We start from the raw sequence: 24378 nt of genomic DNA, 5'->3' as shown, positions 1-24378 counted from the left end.
TAGTTTTTAAATTTATAAAACCTGAAATAAACTTTTAAAATAACATGGATATTTTTTTCCTTTCAAATTATTTCAAGTTGACCTCATCACAGTTTTATGTGACATAAGTGGCCTATGACAACCAAGTATAAGGTTCTTTAATTAATTGGGTACATGCATACTTTGTGCTATTATAAATTAAAATATGATTGTTTTTATAATATTGTTCTTTATCTCTAACATGAGGCCTTAGAGTCCCTCTGGCTTTTTCTTCTTGTTCTCTCCATTTCCTCATCTTTGATAATAATCCCAACACAAAGCAAAGCTTTTTCAAGTAGAATTCGAATCCCATATACTGTGGCCTAAATAATGGATTAGAAATTAAGTAAAATGGTTTCTCAGTCTAGCTCTGTTATCATATTGGATGCTTGTAAAACTAGGTAACTATCTGACATTTGCAGTTCTAATGATAAGCATGGTAGTATGAACATGTCAATGTCAGCAAAAAGATCAACATTCAAAGAATCTTTTAAAATAAAAATTTCAGAAAATCAGGCATTTTTATGGCATTTTTTTTCCCATGGCAGCTGTTTCTAATGAACCATAATAACTTCACTGATGTTCAGTTCTTTTATTGCTTTATTAAATATCCATGAGTTTGCTGATTTGCTTTTGGTTGGGATTATTATCAATGATGAACTACAGAGAAAAGACGAAAATGGGGAGAATCTGGACTCTCATTTTCAGTAGCTATCTTATAAATACACTCTTATTTAAGTTTACAGTAGAACAAGGTATGCTTGTAACAAATTATAGAAGCTACAACTGGTTGTCTTAAATAATAAAGACAAAGGATAAAGGTAATGTTAATAAAACATAGAATTTAGAAAACTTCGAATTATGGAAGGGAACATTATTAGGAAAACAGAAGTAGTAGAGAAGGAAGTAGAAAGAACTTGGACCATCAATTTGAATATTCTTGAAAAAATAAGGGGAAGTCCCGTAAGGAAAATGTAAGTCTGAAAGATAATATTATACTTGGTAAGAAGTGCCTACCAATGTGTTTTGAGATGGAAACTACTGTCATTATGAACTTTAGGAAGGAAAAGATCATACAGTGGTTTACTTACCTTGGTAAACTCTAATACGAGTTTAATAATGGTGTCTCATTTACCAGGTGGAGACATTTTATAGATGACCCAATAAAGAAGATTCAAACTGATTTTAATTTCTGAAAGTAATATCAGAGGCTCTCCTAGGCAGAGAATAAAATAGGAAGCAGACAGAAAGATTTTGCTGAGCAGCAAATGACTTGATCTTTGAGAGGCCAAAGGTATCCTTTGGAGAACAAAAAACATATTTAGGGGAAAGAGATCATAGATCCTTAAAACTTCTTGTAAGCTTAACGTTTATAGCCTAAAATATTCTGAAAACATCACAAAGTGTATGTATTTGTAAATTCCATAAATTCTGAGAGAAAGATATGGGAAAACAACCAGCATAACAATATATAAGTAAGGAATAACCCTTGAACACTAGAGGAGAGAAGCCTTATAACCAAGGACAGACAGAATAAACCACCACAATGAGACTGGTAGAAAGTGAGGAGGAGGCACAAAAGGGCTAGCTGGGCTCCCATGGGTGGCAGCAGAAGTTCCAGAAGGACATTTCAATGGCCAAGGGTGCCCTCTGAGAAGTATGGGGCCTAACCCCCAAACTGGGCCCCTATCCTAGAGCACCAGAGCCGGAAAGAAACACAGATAACATCCAATTGTGAAAGCGGCAAGGTTTCTGTCTACTAAGGAGAGACAGCTGGAGACGCAAAGAGCCTCTTAAAAGAACCGTGTTCAAGATTTTATTTGCAGCCACTTGCCCTGGCTCCAGCAGAGCAAGGGCAGACTGGACTAGACGTTTGAGGAAAGTTGGGTTGATGGCTCTGGGGAGAGAGCTGCAGGAACCACCTCCAGGATCCCTGTGCTGAGTTATTCTCCATACTGCAGAGGCCATCTTTCTCAGGCAGAGCACTCCCCTCCAGGTGGCATCAGCATGAGAGGAAGCAATAGCCCACCCACAGGAATTACTCTGCCCAACCTTTGGTGCTTAAGCCTGGCTGCAGATTACAACTGAGGCTCTATTACTGATTAGTTTAACAACGAAGGCACAACTCCGAGATTTCAGCTGACCCTCCCCAGGGCCCAGTGCTGGCAAAAGCCAGCATTAGTTTGCAGCCTGGTTCTTTCGGCACACAGGGAGGCCAAGCAAAGAGAGCACAGTGCTGTGAATCACTGATAGCTCCAAACAGGTTGAGCACGGTCAGTCACAGCAGCATCTGACAAAGGCCTACACCAGAGTCTTTGCAGATGTACCTAATACATACAAATAAAAATAAGCAGCCAAAATGGAAAGACAAACACCCCAAATGAAAGAACAAGAGAATTCTCCAGAAGAAGAACTAGATGAAATGGAAGCAAGCAATTTATCAGAGGAATTTAGAGTAATAATAAAAATGATACTCAGCAATGTGGGGGGGGAAAAAACAGAAACCATTAAAAAGGACTAGTCAGGAATAAAGAATGTAATATCTGAAATAAGGAATACACTGGAAAGAATAAACAGTAAGTTAGATGAAGCAAAGGATGGAATCAGTGATCTAGAAAAAAAAAACACCCAGGCAGAGCAGCAAAGAGAAAAAAATTTTAAAAAATGAGGAGAGCTTAAGAAACATTTTGGACATGAAGCATAAAAACATCTGCATCATGGGAACACCAGAAGGAGAAGAGAGTGAGCAATGGATCAAGATCTTACTTGAAAAAATAATGACCAAAAACTTACCTAATATGGTGAAGGAAAAGGACACATAAGAAGCTCAGAGAGTCCCAAGCAAGTTGGATCCAAAGAGGCCTAAACCAAGACACATCATAATTAAAATGACAAAGCTTAAAAACAAGAAGTAATCCTAAAAGCCACAAGAGAAAAAGCAGTTAAATACAAGGAAGCACCAGTTAGACTGTCATCTGATTTCTCAACAGAAACATTTCAGGCCAGAAGGGAGTGGTGTGAAATATTAAGGTGAGGAAAAGCAAGGGCCTGCCACCAAGGCTACTTTACCCAGAAAGGCTAACATTTAAAATCAAAGGAGAAATAGAGTGTTTCTCAGACAAGAAAAAGCTCAAGGAGTTTGTTAACACTAAACCAGTACTGCAACAAACGCTAAAGCTCTTACTTTAAGAAGAAGGGAAAAAAGAGAAAGAAAAAACACGGAAGAAAATAGTCTAACAATAAAATGGCACTAAATACGAATCTATCAATAATCACCTTAAATGTAAATGGCTTAAATGCTCCAACCAAAGACATAGAGCAGCCGAATGGATAAGAAAACAAGACCCATATATATGCAGCCTCCAAGAGACCCATCTCAATTTGAAAGATACACACAGACTAAAAAGGATGGGAAAAGATACTTTATACAAATAGAATAGGGAAAAATGCTGGGGGTAGCAGTACTTTTATCCAACAAAATAGACTTTAAAACCAAGGCTATACTAAGAGAAAAAGAAGGACACTGCACAATGACAAAGGGAACAACCCAAAAACAGGATGTAACCCTAGTAAACATTTATACACCCAAAATAGGGCCACCTAAATATGTGAAGCAAATCTTGATGGACATAAAAGGAAATATTGACAGATACACAGTCATAGTCGAGGATTTTAACACCCCATTGACTTCCAAGGATAGATCTTCCAGACAGAAAATCAACAAGGAGACATCGGCCTTAAATGACACACTAGAATCAAGTGTGTCCAATCTGCAGTCCACAGGCCACATGCAGCCCAGGATGGTTGTGAATATGGCCCAAAACAAAATCATAAATTTTTAAAACATTATGAATGGGGTGTGTGTGTGTGTGTGTGTTTACGTGTCACAATATATTTAATGTGTGGCCCAGGACAATTCTTCCAGTGTGGTGCAGAGGTGCTGAAAGATTGGACATCCCTGCTGAGATAAATGGATTTAATTTATATCTTCAGAGCATTTCACCCCAAAGTGACAGAATATACATACTCTTCAGGTGCACATGGAACATTTTCTAGGTGGACCCCATGTTAGGATACAAAGCAAGTCTCAATAAATTTAAGATTGAAATCATATCAAGCATCTTCTCTGACCATAATACTATGAGTCTAGAAATCAGTCACAGGAACACCGATAGTCACCCAAAGACATGGAAGCCAAATAACATGTTATTAAACAATGAACAGGTTAACAATGAGAAGAAGGAAGCAATTAAAAAATACCTTGAAACAAAAGAAAATGAGGACACAACAATCCAAAGTCTGTGGGACACTGGGAAAGCAATTGTAAGAGGGACATTCATAGCATTACAGACCTATCTCAAAAAAACAAGGAAAAGTTCAAATAAATAATCCAACTTAGCACTTAAAGGAACTGGAAAAAGAACAACAAAGTCCAAAGTGCATAAGAAGGAAGGAAATAAAGATCAGAGCAGAAATAAAGGAAATAGAGTAAAAAAAAAAAGATACAAAAGAGCAGGAGTCTTATCTTTGACAAGAGAAACAAGATTGACAATTCTTTAAGCAGACTCATCGAGAGAAAGAGAACCCAAGTAAAGTCAAGGAACATATAGCAAGGACTCATGGACAAAACCAAAGGGGAAGAGCTGAGGGAGGGAAGGAGGGAGGGGGCAAGGGAAAGTGGTGGGGAGTAGGCAGAGACAAATGTATTTGAATAAATAAATAAATTTTTTTTTAAAGAAATGAAAGAGGAGAAATAACTGACACCAGAGAAATACAAAGAATTGTAAGAAAATATTACAGCCAACTGTATGCCAACCAACTGGGCAACCTGGACAAAATGGATAAATTCCTAGAAACATACAGTCTTCCAAAACTAAATTAGGAAGAATCCGAGCATCTGAATAGACAGATAACACCTGGTAAAATTGAAGCAGTAATCTCTATAAACTCCCAAAAAACAAAAACCCTGGACCAGATGCCTTCACAGGTGAATTTTACCAAACATTCTGAGAAGAACTAACACCTCTCCTTCTCAAACTATTTCATAAAATTCAAGGGGAGGGAAAGCTCCCAAACTCATCTTACAAGGCCCACATTATCCTAATTCCAAAGCCAAATAAGGACACTACAAAGAAAAAAAAAAAGTAAAGGCCAATATCTCTGATGAACATAGACACTAAAATCCTTAACAAAATATTAGCTAACCAACTACAACAATGCATCAAAAAGATCATACACCATGATCAAGTGGGATTTATTCCAGGAATGTAAGGTTGGTACAGCATTCGCAAATCAATTAATGTGATTTGCCACATAAAAAGAAAAATGAGGGATAAAAACCACATGATCATATAAATAGATGCAGAAAAAGCATCTGATAAAATCCAGCACCCACTTATGATACAAACTCTCGGCAGAGAGGGTTTAGAAGGAGCACAGCTGAACAAAATAAAGGCCATAAATGACAAATCCACTGCCAGCATCATATTCAGCAGCCAAAAACTGCTTGCATTCTCCTTAAAATCAGGAACAAGACAGGGATGTCCAGTTTCACCTCTCTTATACAACATAGTACTGGAAGACTTAGCCATAGCATTCAGACAAGAAGAAGAAATAAAAGGGCATCCAAGTTGGAAAGGGAGAAGTAAAATTGTCTTTATCTGCATAGGACACAATACTATACATAGAGAACCCTGAAGATTCCATCCTAAAGAAAGTACTAGGATACAAAATAAAGTAGCAGGATACAAAATTAATATCCAGAAATCATTTGTATTTTTATATGCCAATAATGAACTATCAGAAAGGGAAATTAAGAAAACAATCCCATCACAATTGCTACAGAACGAATGAAACAGCTAGGAGTAAACCTAACCAAGGATCTGCACTAAGAAAATTATGAGGCACTGAAGAAAGAATTTGAAGAATATACCAATAAGTGGAGCACATACCGTTTTCATTGATAGGAAGGATCAACATCATTAAAATGTCTGTACTACTCAAAGCAATCTATAGATTCAACACAATTCCTATCAAGATTCCAATGATGTATTTCACAGATCTAGTACAAATATTTCAAAAATTTATATGGAACCACAAAAGGCCCCACATAGCAACAGTGATCTTGAGAAAGAACAAAGTTGAAGGAATTGGGCTACCTAATATCAAACTATACTACAAGGCCATAATAATCAAAACAGCATAGTACTGGCATAAAAGCAGACACATAGATCAATGGAACAGAATATAGACCCCAGAAATAAACCTACATCTTGATAGTCAATTAATATTTGACAGAGGGAACAAGCACATGCAATAAGCTAAAGATAGTTTATTCAATAAATGGTATTGGGAAAATTAGGCAGATTATGTCCAGGAAAATGAAACTAGACCACCTTCTTATACCACACATAAGAATAAATTCAAAGTGGATCATCAGCTTAAATGTTAGACCCCAAACCATAAAAATCATAAAAGGAAACATAGGCAGCAAAATCTCAGACATTACTCATAGTAATATTTTATTAGATATATCTCCCCAGGCAAGGGAAACAAAAGAAAAAAATAAACAAAAGGGACTACTTCAAACTAAAAAGTTTTTGCACAGCAAAGGAAATAGTCAAAAAAGTAAAAAGATAGCCCACAGAATGGAAGGACATAATTGCTGATACATCTGATAAGGGGTAAATATCCAAAATTTATAAAGAGCTTAACAAAAGTCACCACCAAAAAAACATACAGCCCAATTAAAAAATGGCCAAAGGACCTGAATAATCACTTCTCCAAAGAGGACATACAGATTGCCAATAGACATATGAAAAGATGCTCATGGTTACTAGTCATCAGAGAAATGCAAATTAAAACAACAATGAGATACCATCTAACACCTGTCAGAATGACAGTTACCAATAAATCAACAAACAATAGGTGCTGGGGAAAACGTGGAGAAAAGGGAACCCTAGTGCACTGTTGGTGGGAATGCACATTGGTGCAGCCACTGTGGAAAGCAGTGTGAGGACACCTCAAAAAATTAAAAATGGACCTGCCTTTTGACTCATCAGTCCCACTTCTGGGAATATATCTCAAGGAACCCAAAATACTAATTTGAAAGAACATAAGCACCCCCATGTTCATTGCAGTGTTATTTACAATCACCAAGATATGGAAGCAGCCCAAGTGTCCACATCAGTAGATGAATGGATGAAACAATTATGGGACATTTAAACAATGGAATACTACTTGGCTATAAAAAAGAAAAAAAATTAGCCATTGTGACTATGGATGGACCTGCAGAACATTTTGCTAAGTGAAATGAGCTGGCCGGAGAAGGACAAATACCATATGATTTAATTCATATGTGGAATCTAATGTCAAATTGAACTAACAAGGAAAATGGGGACAGACTCACAGAGGGAGAAAAGGATTATAGCTGGTGGGAGTGGGAGATAGGAGGTGGAGGGCCTGAGGGAAAAAGAAAAAGGACTCATGGACATGGATGACAGTGTTGTGATGACTGGGGAAGGTGGGGACAAGGGGACCAAATGGCAGTGGGGAAAAAAATACAATAAAGATTAAATTTAAAAAATAAAAAACATCCTTGTAGACCTGTTTAAATTTTTAACATCTAAATTTAATAAGGAATAAAAGTATTTGATCAAATGTCAAGGTCAGTGATAAAGACTAAGATTCTAAGAATTCAAGTACAATAGATTTAAAAGAGAGTCAATATAGATGTAATCTGTGCTGATAGATATTTGCTTTACTTAACATGGTCAAGAGTATATAAACTAGAAATTTATGTTTCTAAGCCAGAGAGGATTTAGATTTCTGGATACATGACAGACTAAACTGAATACTCCCTTCCTGTTAAAAAGAATGTTAACTGGGATATTAAAAAATTCATTTTTAATTCATAGCTCATCTCCAAAAGAGATAGGAACAGGTACCCCAAAATACTGAGAGCAAATCCAAAGTGGAAGGGAATGCAGTCCTCTGGAGTAGCAGAAGCCGTATCTAGGTTATGGTCTGCTTATATGGGTGCGGGAGAAAGGTGAGAAACTAAAACCAAATGCCTTGTACAGAGCCTGAGTCTCAAGCCATATTAAATAACTACCCCCCAGTTCTGTAAAGTGACAAGGGAGCTAGCCATCTCTTCAGAGGTTAATGAGGGAGAAAAGTTTGGGGAAAAGAATAGGTTACACCCATAAGAAATTGGAGGATCTGAATTTATGCTATCCTGCTTGTGAAAACTCTTCTTGAACCATTGAAATCCCTTGAGACTTCAAAAAGAACGCAAGTGAAACTACCCAGAGTGGTGTTTCCTCAGCTAGGACATACAGGACTCTCCACTGATGATGAGCTTACCATAAAAAGAATTACAAACTGTATTATGAACGGTAGTCAGGAAATGCTACGCAAAAGAACTTAAAAAGTTACAAAAGTCTTAATAATTCCAGGAACTGAAAATAATAGATTAATCTCAAAGGCATTATTAATAAGTCCATTTAAAATAAAGGCATGAAAGAAAAAGTAGATACCACAGGCAGTCCGATTTTTAGCTTTTTGAGGAAATTCCAAACTGTTTTCCACAATGGCTGCACCAGTCTGCATTCCCGCCAGCAGTGTACTAGGGTTCCCGTTTCTCCACAATCCCACCAGCACTTGCTGTTTGTTGATTTGTTTATGATGGCTATATTCCGACTGGTCTGAAGTAGTGTCTCGTTGTGGTTTTAATTTGCATTTGTCTGATGGCTAGTGATGATGAGCATCCTTTCATAGGTCTCTGGGCCCTGTTTATGTCCTCCTTGGAGAATTGTCTGTTCAGATCCTTTGCCCATTTTTTGATTGGATTGTTTGTCTTCCTGGAATGGAGCAGGAAGAAAGAAAGAGCTACTACCCTTCACGACAGCATGGATGGAACTAGAGAGCATTGTGATAAGTGAAATAAGCTGGGAGGTGAAAGACAAATACCATATGATCACCTATAATTGGAACCTAATCAACAAAACAAACAAGCAAGGAAAATATAACCAGCAACATTGAAAGAAAAAAGAAACCAATAGTAATGAAAGGGAAGGAAGGAGGGAGGTAATGGGGAAAAGAAGAGGAAGGATCAAATCAAGGAACACGTATAAAGGACCCATGGACAAAGCGAAAGTGGGGAAGGATTGAGGGGGGGAGGTGAGGATGGGTGGGGCAGGGGAAAGTGGTAGCGGGGAAATGGAGAGAAATGTATTTGAACAATAAAAAAAATTCTTAAAAAATAAAAAGTATATATATATACATATACACACACACAATATAAAAGAACAATATAATAGGAATTGTTTTTAAAAATTAAATAGAAATTGAGTGTATTTAAATTATCAGCTCAGTGGACAAGGCAACTAGTAGATTAGATACAGCTGAAAAGAATTAAATAACTGGAAGAAGGGTCTGATGAAATCATTTAGCATGCAGCACAGAGTAATTAAGAAAAAGAAAATACAAAAGAACTGTTAACAGAAACATGGATGTTAGAATGAAAATGTCATAACCAGAATTCCAAAGGAAAGAATTGAAAGACTAAGAAATTTGGAAAACATCTAACAAAGTTGATCAAGAAAAAGAAACAAATATCAAAAACAAGGGGGAATAGAACTACAGGTACAGAGGAGATTTTATAACAAAATAAATGCTAGAGTTCTATATCAATAAGTTGTATCCAATAAACAATTTCTTAGGAAATAAATATTACTAAAATTTACTTAAGAGCAAGTACAATAGACCCATCATCTTTAAATAATCCAGTAGTCGAAATATAGCCACAATAAAAGCATCATTCTACAGACAACTTTAGAGATAATCTTTACCATACTTATAAATACAGGCAACTCTTATTTTACATAAATTCTTTCAGAGAACAGAATGGGAAAAGTCTGTTCCTCATGCGATCATAGCATCCCATGAGGGCACTATGAAACAGTCATAGCCCTCTCCTTTTTAACACAAATGTAAAAATTCTATATAAATCATTAAACTGAATCGGACCATTTATTTAATTATTAAAAGTAGATACATATCATGTTATCAGTTCCCTCCCAAGTAATCATCTATATGTTTGGTAAAATCCCAGTCACTATACAAAAGACCTTTTCATGGTTTTAAATTATATATAGAAAGTAAAGGACTAAGATTATCCAAGAAGAAAGAGAGGGTAAATTTATCAGATATCAAAGCTTAATATGTGGAACCGTAAAATGGTATAAGTGCTTTGGAAAACTGTTTGACAGTTACTTAAAAAATTAAACATACACCTACTCCATTATTAGCAATTTTACTTTACTAAGTGTTTACCCAAGAAGTGAAAAGCAGGACCACAAAAGATTTGTACAAGAATGTTTTTTGCAGCTTTATCCTTAATAGCCCTACACTGGAAACAGCCTAAACATCCATCAACAGAATAATGTACCTCCAGGTTGCTGCCTTTTGTTCACAAAGTGGATGCTGTATCTCCAGGCCTCATGTCCATATTCCAGGCAGGAAGATGTGAGATCCAAAGGGATTTTTCCTAATGAGGCTTTCCTTTTTTTGTGGGAGATGTGTCCCCAGGCTCTATGTTTATCTCTTTGACCAGATCTATGTCACAGGAGCCCAGCCCACTGCTTTTTTTTATTGATAGTTGGACACACTAAACAAAGTTGGAATTGTGTTTGGAGGGAAGGAGGAAGGAAGATAAAGGCAAAGAAAGTGTCAGCTATCTCTGTAATACTTTACTTCCTGAAATAAACAGCTGAAGTACATGGCAAAGTACTAACAGATTTGTTCAACTTAGGTGGTAGAGACTTAATATTCTTTTATTCTGTATGTCTGAAATATCTCGTATTTTAAATAAAAAAGAAAAATAGCACAAAATAATGGAACATAGCACTCAGAATGTGAGTAGCAGTAATTCAGTGCTCTTCCGGTCATTAGGAACCTGGATGACAGAAATGAGTGCATGTGCCCTAAGTGTGTGAATAACATTAAGTTTGCAAGGACAGAAAGAAGACAGGTGGAAGGTGAGACTCCACAGCTGGGAGGATAGGCTGGACAAGATGACCTTAGAAGATGGGTGTCGTCAGAAATCATGAGTGTGAAAGTCAGAAAGGGGTGAAGACCAACCATCTCCTTAAGCGAAATGCTACTGCATATGACCTTCACTAATTAGTGTCTTACTAAAAGTATTCCTACTTGCAAAATACCAAGTATGAGCTTTGGAGTGTAAACTCAGTGTCAGCAACTGATTGCATGAGTCAATGATATAGCTGCTATTGGGAATCCATTATGTGGACTAAATATAATGCCTTGTCATGTGTCTGGTATTGAAAAACAATCCCTCTGTAATAGTACATTATTCCAGTGCAGTGTTTCACCATCTCTGATTGCCTTCAGATTACTACAGATGTTACAGAATAAATGCTTCTTTCCTACAAGTGATAGTTCCTTTTTATATACACCTACTTCATGTAAATGAAATTAAAAGGTGTTTCTGGTTTTTTTATTTGAAGCCTGGATGGGTTTTGATCAAATGAAGTAGAAGGTAACATACTCGGCTGTATTTGTGTATTTTCTTTTCTCCTGGCTGTATGCCTTTTAATGATAAAGTTTTCCCTAGAAAATACGTTATGCAGGTAGACAGATTGTACCTATTTAGAAATTGTAAACCTGGTGGAAAAAATGGTTTCTTCTTGGTTTGCATGTTTTCCTGTTTTCTTTTTTAAGTTTGCAGACACTGGCTTCTCCAGGGGTGTCCAACATTTTGGCGTCTCTGTGCCACACACTGGAAGAAAAGTTGTCTTGGGCTACACATCAAATACATTGTGACACATAATCACACAAAAAAAAAAACCTCATAATGTTTTAAGTAAATTTATGATTTTGTGTTGGGCCGCACTCACAGCCATGCTGGGCTGCTTGTGGCCCGCAGGCTGCAGTTTGGACACCCCTGTTTCATGCAATCGACCTAAAACACCCACTGAGGGTCAGAGCTAGCTCTTTCGGAAACATTTCACCAAAGAAACTATGATTGAGACCGTTTTTCTTAAATTTTTATTTTGGTATCAGAGGCTGAGGAACTTTATATTGTTTGCTTACAAATTTTATTGAAGTTTACTGATCAGAATATTTCTTAGATTTCTTTCTTACTGCATTTGTTATTTTTTCTTCTTCCTGTATGCTTTAATGATGTTGGAGTTTTAATATCGTTTTTTAAGTGAGTCAGAAAAATTCTATTTCTAGTAGCATTTTAAAAGTAAAACTTCATACACAGTGCCTCAATTAATGTAGAAATAGTACTGCCATTAATTATTTCCTGCTCACCAATACTAGACATGGTGGGTATATGACTTTAATCTGGACGTCAGGTTTGTGTTCATGGATATTAACCTTCACATAATTAGGGGGAAGCCCTCTGGATTCATTCACCCAAAGCCAGTGCACTTTGTGATTTGAGAGGAGCACCTGTTACTATCGATGACCGGGGATGGAGTTCCAGGTTGGCCACTGTCAAACTTCCCTTCCTTGGTGACCTGAGAAGATAAGAAAGCAAAATGCTGTGATACAGAGCTAGGCCTCAGTGAGTTGGCAGTGTCATCATCATTTGGGCTTCCATGGCAGTTACATGGACCTGGCAGAGAAGCACATTGAGATGCAGCAGACAATGCCCCAAACCCACTCAGCCCTTCAGGCCTCAAGTACCTCCCTCTTTGAAAAGCAGCGAGTTTGGGTAAAAAAAGAAAAAATCTGGCTTAAGCACACCTCACACAGTATCTCTCAATTTCTAATAAAATACCTAAGAAAACTCAGAGAAGCGTGGAAACTCACACCATGGCCAGCAGAATGGGTTTGAAAGGTAAGGGGGGTTGCTTCTCACCTGGTTTTCTAAAAGCAGGTGGACAGTGTTGTTTTGCCAGCTCTGAAACACAAAGTTGGTATCAATCAAAAACCGGTGTTTGACCTCTGCTTTCTGCATCCTGACTTCAGGGGGTACTGAAGTGCTAGCTCGCATCACTCTCCAGGCAGAGAGAGGGGAAATAAATAAGCCTATGAAGTAACAAACACGCATAAAGAAACAAAAGTCCAGTACTGGAATGAAAAGTAAGAAAATGAATCTTGTGACAGAATATGGTCATTTTTCACTTGCCAGACATTTCAGTCTCATTAAATTTTGAGGGTTAATATTGTCTATTACACTTACACACTTCATTAATTACTAAATGGTTTGAATAAGATTTGGAAGGAATAGAAGAGAGTTGGCACCCTGGAGGGGGTTTAGGACAGACAAAGATCATGTCTGTTTAATTTATTGCACTATATCTTATGCCTAATATATGATAGAGACCCAGTACAGTACAATATTTGTGCAGTTCATAGATGGATTTGTGAAATAAATGATTTTGGAATAGCAGGTTTTCCATCCTGGGTAAAGATCTGGCATTTAGGCTGAGCAGGTCACATAGGGCCAAACTTTGCCAGAGAGCATTGTCTTAGAAAGACCTGTAAGGCAACAGTAAGCGTAGTTAATAGAGAGTCTTCTGTGTCAGACTTTGGAATTGGTATTTAATTTGTTACAAACACTGTAGGAACCATGGTATGTTGCTAAGAAAAATTGCAGAGTCATGACTGAATGGAGGCTAGAAAGCTGGGTCTGGCAGTGGCTTGGAGGGAGGAGCGTACTGCAGGCAGGACCCAGTGAGTGTCTCTTTGGAGTATTTTAAAGACACCAATTTTCTGAGTCCCCAGTAAGAGGGTTCCCCCAAATACTTGAATCTTTTTAAGGTGGCTTTTCTCTTACAATGTGTGTATTAGATTCTGCTTCGTGAAGGCTGCAAGAAGATTCTCGTAGCTGACTCTCTGTCTTTACTGAAAAAAATGCATCGAACTCAAATGAAAGGCATTCTGGTTGATGGTGGGTAAAATTGCAATAATATTGGAACGATACACCTTGCTTTCAGAAGAGACAGAGCAAATAGAAACAAGAAACATCATGTAATCTCAAGTGTATGTGTTTCCTTGCAGAGGAGAACATATGTGAATCATGCCTTTCCCCCATTCTTCCATCAGGTAAGATGGTTGGGAGGGGCCAAGAAATCCCCCAATATGTGTTAATGATGAGTGGAATTTTAATAAAATTATATAACTTTCAGAACAGTTTAGAGGAGAATTTCAGCCCACATCTCTACTCAGGCTGCCTGATGGTAGTGCCATTCTTTAGCGCTGAGGATCTCAAACTGGAGTAAATCAGCATCACCTGGCAGGCTTGTTAAAACTCACAAAGCTGGTCCTACCCACAGAGGTTCTGATTCAGTAATTCCAGGATAGGACATGAGAATTTGAATTTCTAACAAGTTCCCAGTTGATGTTGAGGCTACTGGTTCAGGGGCCATTCTTTAAGAAGCACTGCAATAGAGTAAAACAAAATAAAATGAAAACTTACCATCAATGTGTTTAAATTCCAAGGTTGAGGAACCATGTATGTATGTGGGAAATTTTTTATAAGGTTTTCCATTTTATTTAAACTTTTTCTCTCCTATATGGTTTTGGCTCCCAAATTACCTCATGTTTCAATGGAAACATAATCCCCATCTAATTGGAATAGTGACTTCTTAAGAGACATAATCATTTGTTTGTTTATAATTCTTGGTTCACTTATCTTCATGTATAATAAAACCGCCTTACATTTGGATCATATGAGAAGAAAAAAAATCTGTAGTTTAAAAGTAGAAATTAAAGAACATTATTGGGATACTAAAAAAAATTTGCTTTTATTGTTATTTTAACATAAATTTGTCTTAGAGAAATATTAAATAATTTAGTTGATGTAGCATTTACTTAGCTTTAAGGGATTATTTAATATGGCAGAAGTATGAAAAGTTTTTTTACTTAGGGCCTTTTCTAGAAGAAATAAATTGGTTTGGATTTCAAGTGTTTATGTTACAAACTGCAGTGGGCCAGGGAAAGAAGTGAGCTTCCACCATAAGTTTTAACAGAAGGAGACTGCATACACTGGCACTGTACAGCCAGACTAAATTCCTGCAGCAGTGCAGTACAACGCAAGGTCACAGCCTAGGGTTTAACCCAGCTCTGCCCTGAAATCAGTAGATGGTCTTGACAAAGGCAGTAGGTGAACTGGCAGGCAGCATTTTTATAAAGCCACAAAACTGACCTCACTATGTGATGTGTAACAATCCTATGTAGAAGCAAGGTCAGGAGGAAGGAATGCAAATAATATTGTACTGATTCTAATTATCAACATAAATATGGTTTAATTTGCTTATGAAATTGTCCCCAGTTTATAGTTGTAGTAAATGGCATAAAAGCCAAGCAAGTAACCTGTGGCTCATGGCAACATGAGTAAAATACCTACTTTTCATTTGACCACCACCCCAACTCAGGAATGCATTTACAAATAAGCAGTCCTCCTAAAGCAGTTCGTTAAAGTACAGCTGGACTTTCATTAAGACTGGTTTGGGTGCTGAACACATGATGCAATATACAAATGATGTATTACAGAATTGTACATTGAAAATGCATATAATTTTATTAACCAGTGTCACTGCAGTAAATTCAAATTAATTTTTTAAAAAGTATGCTAACAGATGGAAAAAAAAAAAAGACTGGTTTAAGATATAGACCCAAGATGGCAGCAATATAGTAGAACATTGAACTCACCTCCTCCTATGAGCAAACTGAAATACACACATACATAGACAGCAGTTACTCCTGAGAGACCACTGTGTGAGTGCTAAATGAACAGCTTCTGACCAACAAACTAGAAAAAGAGACCAAGTAGAGAAAGCTGGGAAACCATCAAGCTCTTCAGGAGCTACAGAAACTGCCTGGGCCAGGAGACCAGTGAACACCATTGCTTACATTCACACCCACCCACAGCTCCCATAGGTGAGCAGGAGCTAAATCTAGGTACTCTGGCCCAGCTGCAAGGTCACCACAGCGCATTCCCTGACATGTTACTTGAGCTCCTTCAGCTGCCAACGAAGGAGCTGCACCTGGCCTCCCCACCCAGAGCTGCTCCATCACGGTAGGCCAGTACTCTGGATGCCATAGGCCCTTGGTTGGTCCCAACTGGCCTACCAAAACCACCCAGCAGACACACCTTACAGAGGCCACTTCTATACAAGGCCACTTTTTTCAAGACTGGGAGAGATGGCTATTTTGTCTTAATTTATGTAACAAATATAGAAAGTCAAACTAAATGAAAAAAATTAGAACATCTCTCAAATGAAGAAATAAGAGAAACCCCCAGAAGAAAATCCTGAGGATATGGAGACAAGTATTTGCCTGATAAATAATTCAAAGAAATGGTCATAAGTATGCTCACCATACATGAGAGTATAATAGAAGAATTTAGGGAGAACTTCAACAAAAACTTAGAAAGTATAATAAAGAACCAAGTAGAGCTGAAGAATATAATAACTGAAATGAAAAATACATCAATAATAGATTAGCTTATACAGAAGAATGAATTAGTGACCTGAAAGACAGACTAGTGGAAATCAATTAATCAGAGCAGTAAAAAGAAAAAAGAACTTTAAAAAACAAAGATAGTTTAAAGGACCTCTGGGATAACGTCAAGCATACAAACATTTGCATTTATAGAGTTCCCAGAAGGAAAAGAAAGGAACAGAAATTTTATTTAAAGAAATTACAGCTGAAAACTTTCTTAACTTGTAAAAGGAAACAGAAACCCAGGTTCAGAAAGCACAGAGAATTCCAAATAAGATAAACCCGAAGAGACCACACCAAGACATACTGTAATTATATTGGCAACAGTTAAATATAAAGTGACAACCTTGAACAAAGCAAGAGGAAACAACTAGTGAATATACAAAGGAAACCCCAAAAGGCTTATTATTTAACCTCAACTTTACAGACCGGAACAGAGTAGCAGGACATCTTTAAAGTGCTGAAAGAAAGGAACCTATAATCTAGAATAATTTACCCCCTGAGGTAATTCAGAATTGAAGGTGAGAAAAGAATTTCCCAAACAAAAACTAAAGGAGTTTATCACCATTAAAACCGTCCTATAAGAAAATGTGAGAAGAGGAAAATATCACAGATAAAGCCAAACAGTTAATAAATACAGCAAATCAGACATTTAAAAAGCTACTACATTTTGGTCAAAAAACAAAAGTACTAAACTCAAACTGCAATAAGTAGTTAGAAGATATACAACACAAAAACATCTAAAGTATGGCATCAGAAACTTAAAATGTGGAGAGGGGTGTACAAATACAGTCCTTGTAGAATGTATTCAAACTTAAACAGCTATCAGCTTAAAGTAAACTGTTATAGATGTAGAATGATATACATAAACCTTATGGTAACCACAAATCAAAAACCTACAAAAGAATAAAGGGAAAAGAACTCAAACAAAAAACTAAAGAAAACCAGCAAACCACAAGGGAAGAAAACAAAAGAAAGGAAAAGAACAGAACTGTAAACCAAAAACAATTTACAAAATGTCAGTAAGCACATAGTTATAATTAATTTAAATCTAAAATGCACTAAGTGCTCCGATAAAAAGACATAGAGTGGTATTGTGGCTGGTATGGCTCAGTGGATTGAGCATTGGCTGGCAAATGGAAAGTTCGCTGGTTTGACTCCCAGTCAGGGCATATGCCTGGATTGTGAGCCAGTTCCCCAGTTGGGGGCATGCAAGAGGCAACCAGTCAATGTGTCTCTCCCACTCTTTCTCCATCCCTCCCTTCTCTCTAAAAAATAAATAAATAAAATAAAAAATACCTCAAAAAAAGACAGAGTGGCTGAATGATTAAAAAAATGGCTCACCTATTTGCTGCTTACAAGAAGTTTCAAATCAAAGGAGACATAGACTGAAAGTAAAGAGATGATGAAAGATATTCCATGCAAATAGAAATGAAAAAATAGCATGTGTGGCAATACTCATATCAGACTAAATAGACTCTAAAACAAAATATGTAACAAAAAGGCAAAGAAGACATACATAATTATTAAATGGTCAATCCAAAAAAAGTATATAACAATCATAACTATCTGTGACCCAACGTAGGAGCAACTAAATATATAAAGCAAGTGTTAATGGACAGATAAAAGGAGAAATTAGTAATAGGGGATTTTAATACCCCACTCACATCAATAGATAAATTCATTGAGACAAAATTAATAAGGAAATAATGTTCTTAAGTGTCACATTAGACCAGGTCAACTTAATAGATATTTACAGAACATTTCTCCCAAAAACTTTAGAATAGAATATACAATTTTACAAGTGCATGTAGAACCTTCTCCAGAATAGATCACATATTAAGCCACATAACAAGCCTCAGTAAACTCAAGGAGATTGAAATCATATCAAGCATCTTCTCCAGCTGCAATGGCAGGAAAGTAGAAATCAACTATGAAATTTTTCAAAATTTGGAAAAAACCCACAAACTCATAAAAACTAAACAGCATGAAAAGTAAACAACCAGTGAATCAAAGAAGAAATCGAGTAAGTGTTCAAAAACTACCTTGACACAAGTGAAGATAAAAAGACAACTTTTCAGAATTTTTGGAATGCAACAGAAACAGTTCTAAGTTGGATGCCTATAGTTACATAGGCCTACAACAGGAAACAAGAAAAGCTCCAAATAAACCTCCTAACTCTATGTCTATGGGGGGTGGGGGGGGAGGGAACAAATAAAACCCAAAGTAAACAGTAGGAAGGAAATAATTAAGACTGGAATGGATAAACAAAATAGAAATTTAAGAAACAGTAGAAAAGTTCAATGAAACGAAGAGTTGGTTCTTTGAAGGGATTAACAAAATTAACAAACCTTTAGCCAAACTCATCAAGAATAAAGGAAGGAGAGCCTAAATAAATAAAATCATAAATGAAAGAAAAGTTAATAACGGACACCACAGAAATACAAAGAATCATTAAACAATACTTTGAACAATTACATGCCAACAAATTTGACACATAATCGATCAATTTCTTACAAGATTGAAGCAGGAAGTAATGAAAGATCTAAACAGACCAGTTACTAGCAAGGAAATTGAACAGAGAATCAAAAAACTCCCAATAAACAAAAGCCCAGGACCAGATGGCTTCACAGGGGAATTCTACCATACATTTAAAGAAGAATTAATACCTATTCTTCTTGAACTATTTTTAAAATTAAAGTGAAAGAAACACTTCCAAACTCATTTTATGAAGTCAGCATTCATAAATGCTGCCAAAACCAGGGAAAGACAATACAAAAAAGGAAAATTATAGGTCAATATCTTTGATGAACATAGATGCAGAAGTTTTCAAAATCTTAGTAAACCAGATGAAGTATATATTAAGAGGATTAAACACCATAACCAAGTAAGATTATTCCAGGGATGCAAGGAGGCCTCATTACCCATAAATCAATCAACATGATACACCCCATTAACAAAATAAAGGGTAAAAGTGATATGATCATTTCAGTAGAAGCAGAAAACAGATTTGACAAAGTTTAACATCCTTTTACGATAAAAACTCTCAACAAAGTGGGTATAGAAAGAACATACCTCAATATTATAAAGACTATATGACAACCCCATAGCTAATATTATACTCAATGGTGAAAAGCTGAAATGAAAGCCTTCCCGTAAGATCAGGAACAAGAAAAGGATGTCCACTCTTACCACTTCTATTCAACATAGAACTGCAAGTCCTAGCCACAGCAGTCAGACAAGAAAAAGAAATAAAAGACATCTAACTCAGGAAGGAAGAAATAAAACACTCATTATTTAGGGAAAACTCTAATAACTCCACTAAGAAACTATTAGAATTAATAAATGAATTCAGTAAAATTTCAGGATACAAAAATCATTATACAGAATTTTTTCTGTTTCTTTAACCAATAATGAATGATCAGAAGGAGAAATTAAGAAAATCTTATTTGCAATTACATCAAAAAACAAACAACCTAGGAGTAAATTTAACCAAATAGGTGAAAGACTTGTCCTGAGAGAACTGTGAGAAAGTAAAGAAAGAAATTGGAGAAGATCCAAGTAAATGAAAGGATATACCATATTCATGGACTAGAAAGATTAATGCTGGTTAAATGTCCTTACTACTATGTTAAGCTATCTTACTTCTATCTCATTAAAAATACCGGTGGCATTCTTCTTAGAACAGCTAATCCTAAAATGTATGTGGAACCACAAAAGACCTCTGAGCAGCCAAAGAAGCCTTGAAAAAGAAGGGAAAGGCGACACACTCCCAGATTTCAAACTATACTACAAAACTTTAAATGATCAAAACAGTGCTTACTGGCATAAAAACAGACATATAGATCAGTGGAATAAAATAGCCCAGAAATAAACTCTTGCTTATATGGTCAATTAATTTATGACAAAGGAAACAAAAATATACAATGGGGTAAAAACAGTCTTGTAAGTAAATGGTGTTGGGAAAACTGGACATATACACACACAAATAAAGAAATAGGGGCACTTTCTAAATTGGACCATATACAAAAGTCAACTACAAATGGATCAGGCTTAAGTTTAAGAACTGAAACCATAAAACTAGAAGAAAACATAGGCAATAAACTCTTTGGCGTTGCTCTTAGCTATATCTTTTGGGATGTGTCTCCTCCAGCAAGGGCAACAGCAACAACAAAATTAACAAATGGGACTCCATCAAACTGAGAAATTCTTGTGCCGTGAAGGAAATCATGAACAAAATAAAAAGACAACTGAATGGGAGAAAATATTCGCAAATGATACATCCAATAAGGGGTTAATACCTAAAATGTATAAGGAACTTTTACAACTTAACACTAAGGGGTTAATATCTAAAATGTATAAGGAACTTTTACAACTTAAACAGTCTGATTAAAAAATGGACAGAGGACCTGAATATACATTTTCTCCTAGGAGGACATATACAGATGGTAAACAGAAATATAGAAAGATGCTCAACATCTGTACTCATCAGGCAAATATAAATTAAAACCACAATGAGATATCACCTCACATATGTCAGAATGGTTATCATCAAATAGTCAACAAATAACAAGTTTTGGTGAGGATGTGGAGAAAAGGGAACCCTTGTGCACTGTTGGGATTATAAATTGGTGCAGCCACTGTGGAAAAAAAGTATGGATATTCCTCAAAAAGTAAAAATAAAAATAGAGCTGCCAAATGATCCAGCAATTCCACTACTGGGTATTGATCCGAAGAAAACAGAAACATGAATTCAAAAAGACATACATACCCCCCTATGTTCATTGCAGCATTATGTATAATAGCAAAGATGTAGGAGCTAGGAGTTACCTAGGTGTCTATCAATAAGTAGATGAATGGATAAAGAAGATGTGGTATAGGCAATGGAATATTACTCAGCCATAAAAAAAATCTTGCCATTTGCAACAGTATGGATGTACCTAGAAGGTGCTAAGTGAAAGAACTTGGAATAAAAATACCATATAATTTCACTTATATGTGAAATCTTTATTTAAAAAATGAACAAAACAGATCTACGTAGAGAGAGAAAAAAACTGACAGTTGTCAAGGGGGGATGAGAGGGTAGGGGAAAAAAGAAAAAGACTGGTTTTAGAGTTTCTGATTTGCTTGTTGCATTGAGTCCTTCTCTCTTCTGCCCTCTACCCCAAGATGCAGCTAAACCCTTCAGCGTAGTGGTCTTCCACTGCCGGCATATGTTCCACAAGGAGTGTCTGCCCGTGCCCAGCATGGTGAGTTGGCAGCTAGGCCCCCATCAACTAAAGAGAAATTTAAGCAGAGAGATGTGCTCAAAATTGAAGCCTGTCATCCTATGGCTCTGTGGATTCTCAAAATTATAATACCGTTTTATATCATATAAGGAAAATTAATTCATTTAATTCTCAAATGTAAAAATGTTTAGTGTATTATACTAAGCATTATAAAATCATATTCTAATTTGGGTAAAATTGATGACTGTTGAGCTATAGATACGTGAATTACAGTGAGAACCATTTTATGTTTTGTACAACTCTCTCAACTTGATTTCCGTATCATGACACTGCTCTTTAGTGTCATGTTCCTCTGTGTCACATTGGACTTGTTTTGCTGTGGGATATCCTTTGCATAACAGCTGTTCTAGATGGAATCCTATGTGAACCAGCAATAATCTCAAGGAAAAGAAATGACATTTCATAGCATCCTCCCTGTCCCCTCACCGATGCTCCCATAATATTTCTGAATATGAAAGTAGAAAGAGAAGATTTTTTTCTTTAATCTATGTTTTTAAATTGCATTGTAGACCTCTCCTGCGCAGTTCTGCAACATCTGCAGTGCTAAGCACCGTGGACCAGGAAGTGCCATTTTGGAGATGAAAAAATAGCTCTCTTCTGTTGTCAGTCTCTTCCTCACTGCTCTTTTGAAGATGGTATTTGCAACAACAGAAGCATTTGCTGATTTCAGTGCTGTTAAGAGTTTTGTACATTTATGTTATGCTCCAAAAAAACCTTTTGTCATATTCAACTGTCTAGTAGAGTTTTCTCTTTGCAGTTGATAAAGATGTTAGGTTTTTTCCCATCCATACCTTGAAATAGTTGGGTTCACTGTCAATATTTCATCATTTATTTGTTTGGCTCACTCTTTATTGAGGAATGGAAACATAAATTTGGGAGTTAGAAAGAAATCTTTAGATCCAAGTAAAATTGTTCATCCCCAAAGTAGACCGTGGAGGATTGTCCCCTGCTGTCTGAGCATCAGCCATGTTGCTGTCCAGCCAATTCCTGCCGCATTGGACCTTGGTCTATATGCTCTGCAATTCTTGCATTCTGAGTTTGGCTTTTTGTGATGTCATCAGCTGTGGTTATTATGTTAATAGGTGTTTAATGAAATATTGTGCACACTGTCACTCAGTGACATCTGGGTGACGTGAGCAGGCTGATGTTATGCAGTTTCATGTTACTGATCACAAGTTCTGTGTGTTCTGATGACTAGCAGCGTGTGGCCCTGGCAGGCACTCAGCATTTGTTGACTGAATAAATGTTAGCTCTGCCCACATGGAAGACTCCTGTTTATTGGGTTGAACAGCTTCAGTCAAGAATTCTGGTACCCCCTTAAGGAACAGAACATATTCCCAGCACCATAGAGTGTGGCAGGTTGTGGTTAGGTTTTGCCAGCAGGGAGAAGATGAGTGATACTGTAGAATCTGAAGGGTTCTCAGGAGAAATGGGACTGTCTGATGGCAAAGGATGGGCTTAATAAAGTTGTTCTTCTCTGGAGCCTCCTCTGCCCTTGTATAACTTGGCATAGGATAGAGGGAGAGAATGCAAACTTGTGAATGTTTTCTGGTTATTAGCTTCATCTATACTGGGGTATGTTGCCATCACACAAAGGGTGAAAAACCATAAACATATACTCACAGCCCCCACCCACTCTCTTAGTTCCATGGACAGGAAATCTGCTTCGTTCCATGCAGCTTTCTGATTCAGTCTTTTGGGGGACGGGGCAGGATTCTAATGAGTACTGAGCACTTACCAGCCCCAAAATCAGTGCAGACATTTCCCTGAGCAACAACTCAGTTCTCCTGGCGCCCCAAGAAGAAAATATTATATCCCTCAGTGCAATGGTGAAGAAACCAAAATGTAGAGATGTTAATCACAGTGGCAGAGGTGACTGCCTTACTTCATTACACAGGGCTCTGCTTTAAGAAACCATAGGGCCAAGCTCTGAAGAAGCACACAGTGCATCTCATTACATTCTTGGTAAAAAGAATGTTGCCTATTAGGCGGCAGGCTCTTTCTGATGGTCTTAAATAATTAGAACTGGAATGTCCTTTGTTGTTGTGAATGTTACCCTCAGTCCTCTCAATATTCCCTTATTCCAAGACTAGTGATCTTTCTGCTACAAATTAGTTTTCAGTTTTTGTTTGTGTTTTAACCAAATAAATCTTTCCTGCACAATAAAAACAAACTCAGCAAGTAAGTCCCAATTTGAATTAGCGGTAAAAAGCCAAGCTACTCCACTTACATTGCAAAAGAAAAACATAGTTGCAAAGTACATGTTTTGTATCCTCTCCTTCAAGAAAGCCATTCTCTGAGTGTGAAACAGCCAAGTTAAAAGTTGTGTGATAGCAGTTTTATTTTGCTTTTTTTAGCGAAAAGGATTTTATACTAGTTTAAGTATGTTCATCTTTGAGAATTTTTGAGTTCTCAATAAATATTTAATTTAGTTACAGCGTTAAACTCTATTTTTCAATATTATAAAAAACAAACATTTATGAGCAATTACTAGGTTTCTGGCACTAAGCCCTTGGCATGTGTTACCTCATTTCTTCATCACGCCAGCCCTGTAAGATAGGTGTCATCATTATCTTACAGATGGGGAGAC

At 36.7% G+C, this 24378-nt stretch overlaps 1 protein-coding gene across 3 annotated transcripts in view; it reads left to right on the top strand.

Annotated features, from left to right (window-relative positions):
• Nucleotides 1-23771, top strand: part of VPS41 (VPS41 subunit of HOPS complex) — a 208942-nt gene extending 185171 nt beyond the window's left edge. For all 3 annotated transcript variants that reach the window (XM_054564168.1, XM_054564169.1, XM_054564170.1), the window contains 4 exons: nt 13846-13945; nt 14056-14100; nt 21670-21749; nt 22298-23771. In XM_054564168.1, coding sequence (XP_054420143.1) covers nt 13846-13945; nt 14056-14100; nt 21670-21749; nt 22298-22378 — 306 coding nt within the window. In that variant the 3' untranslated portion in view covers nt 22379-23771. The remainder of the gene's footprint in view (nt 1-13845; nt 13946-14055; nt 14101-21669; nt 21750-22297) is intronic.
• Nucleotides 23772-24378: the final 607 nt, after the last annotated feature.

The sequence above is a fragment of the Pteronotus mesoamericanus genome, unplaced genomic scaffold (assembly GCF_021234165.1).
Source record: "Pteronotus mesoamericanus isolate MK-2021 breed Mesoamerican mustached bat unplaced genomic scaffold, CSHL_Meso_final scaffold_85, whole genome shotgun sequence".
Lineage (NCBI taxonomy): Eukaryota > Metazoa > Chordata > Mammalia > Chiroptera > Mormoopidae > Pteronotus > Pteronotus mesoamericanus.
This window is presented reverse-complemented; position numbering and strand designations above follow the sequence as displayed.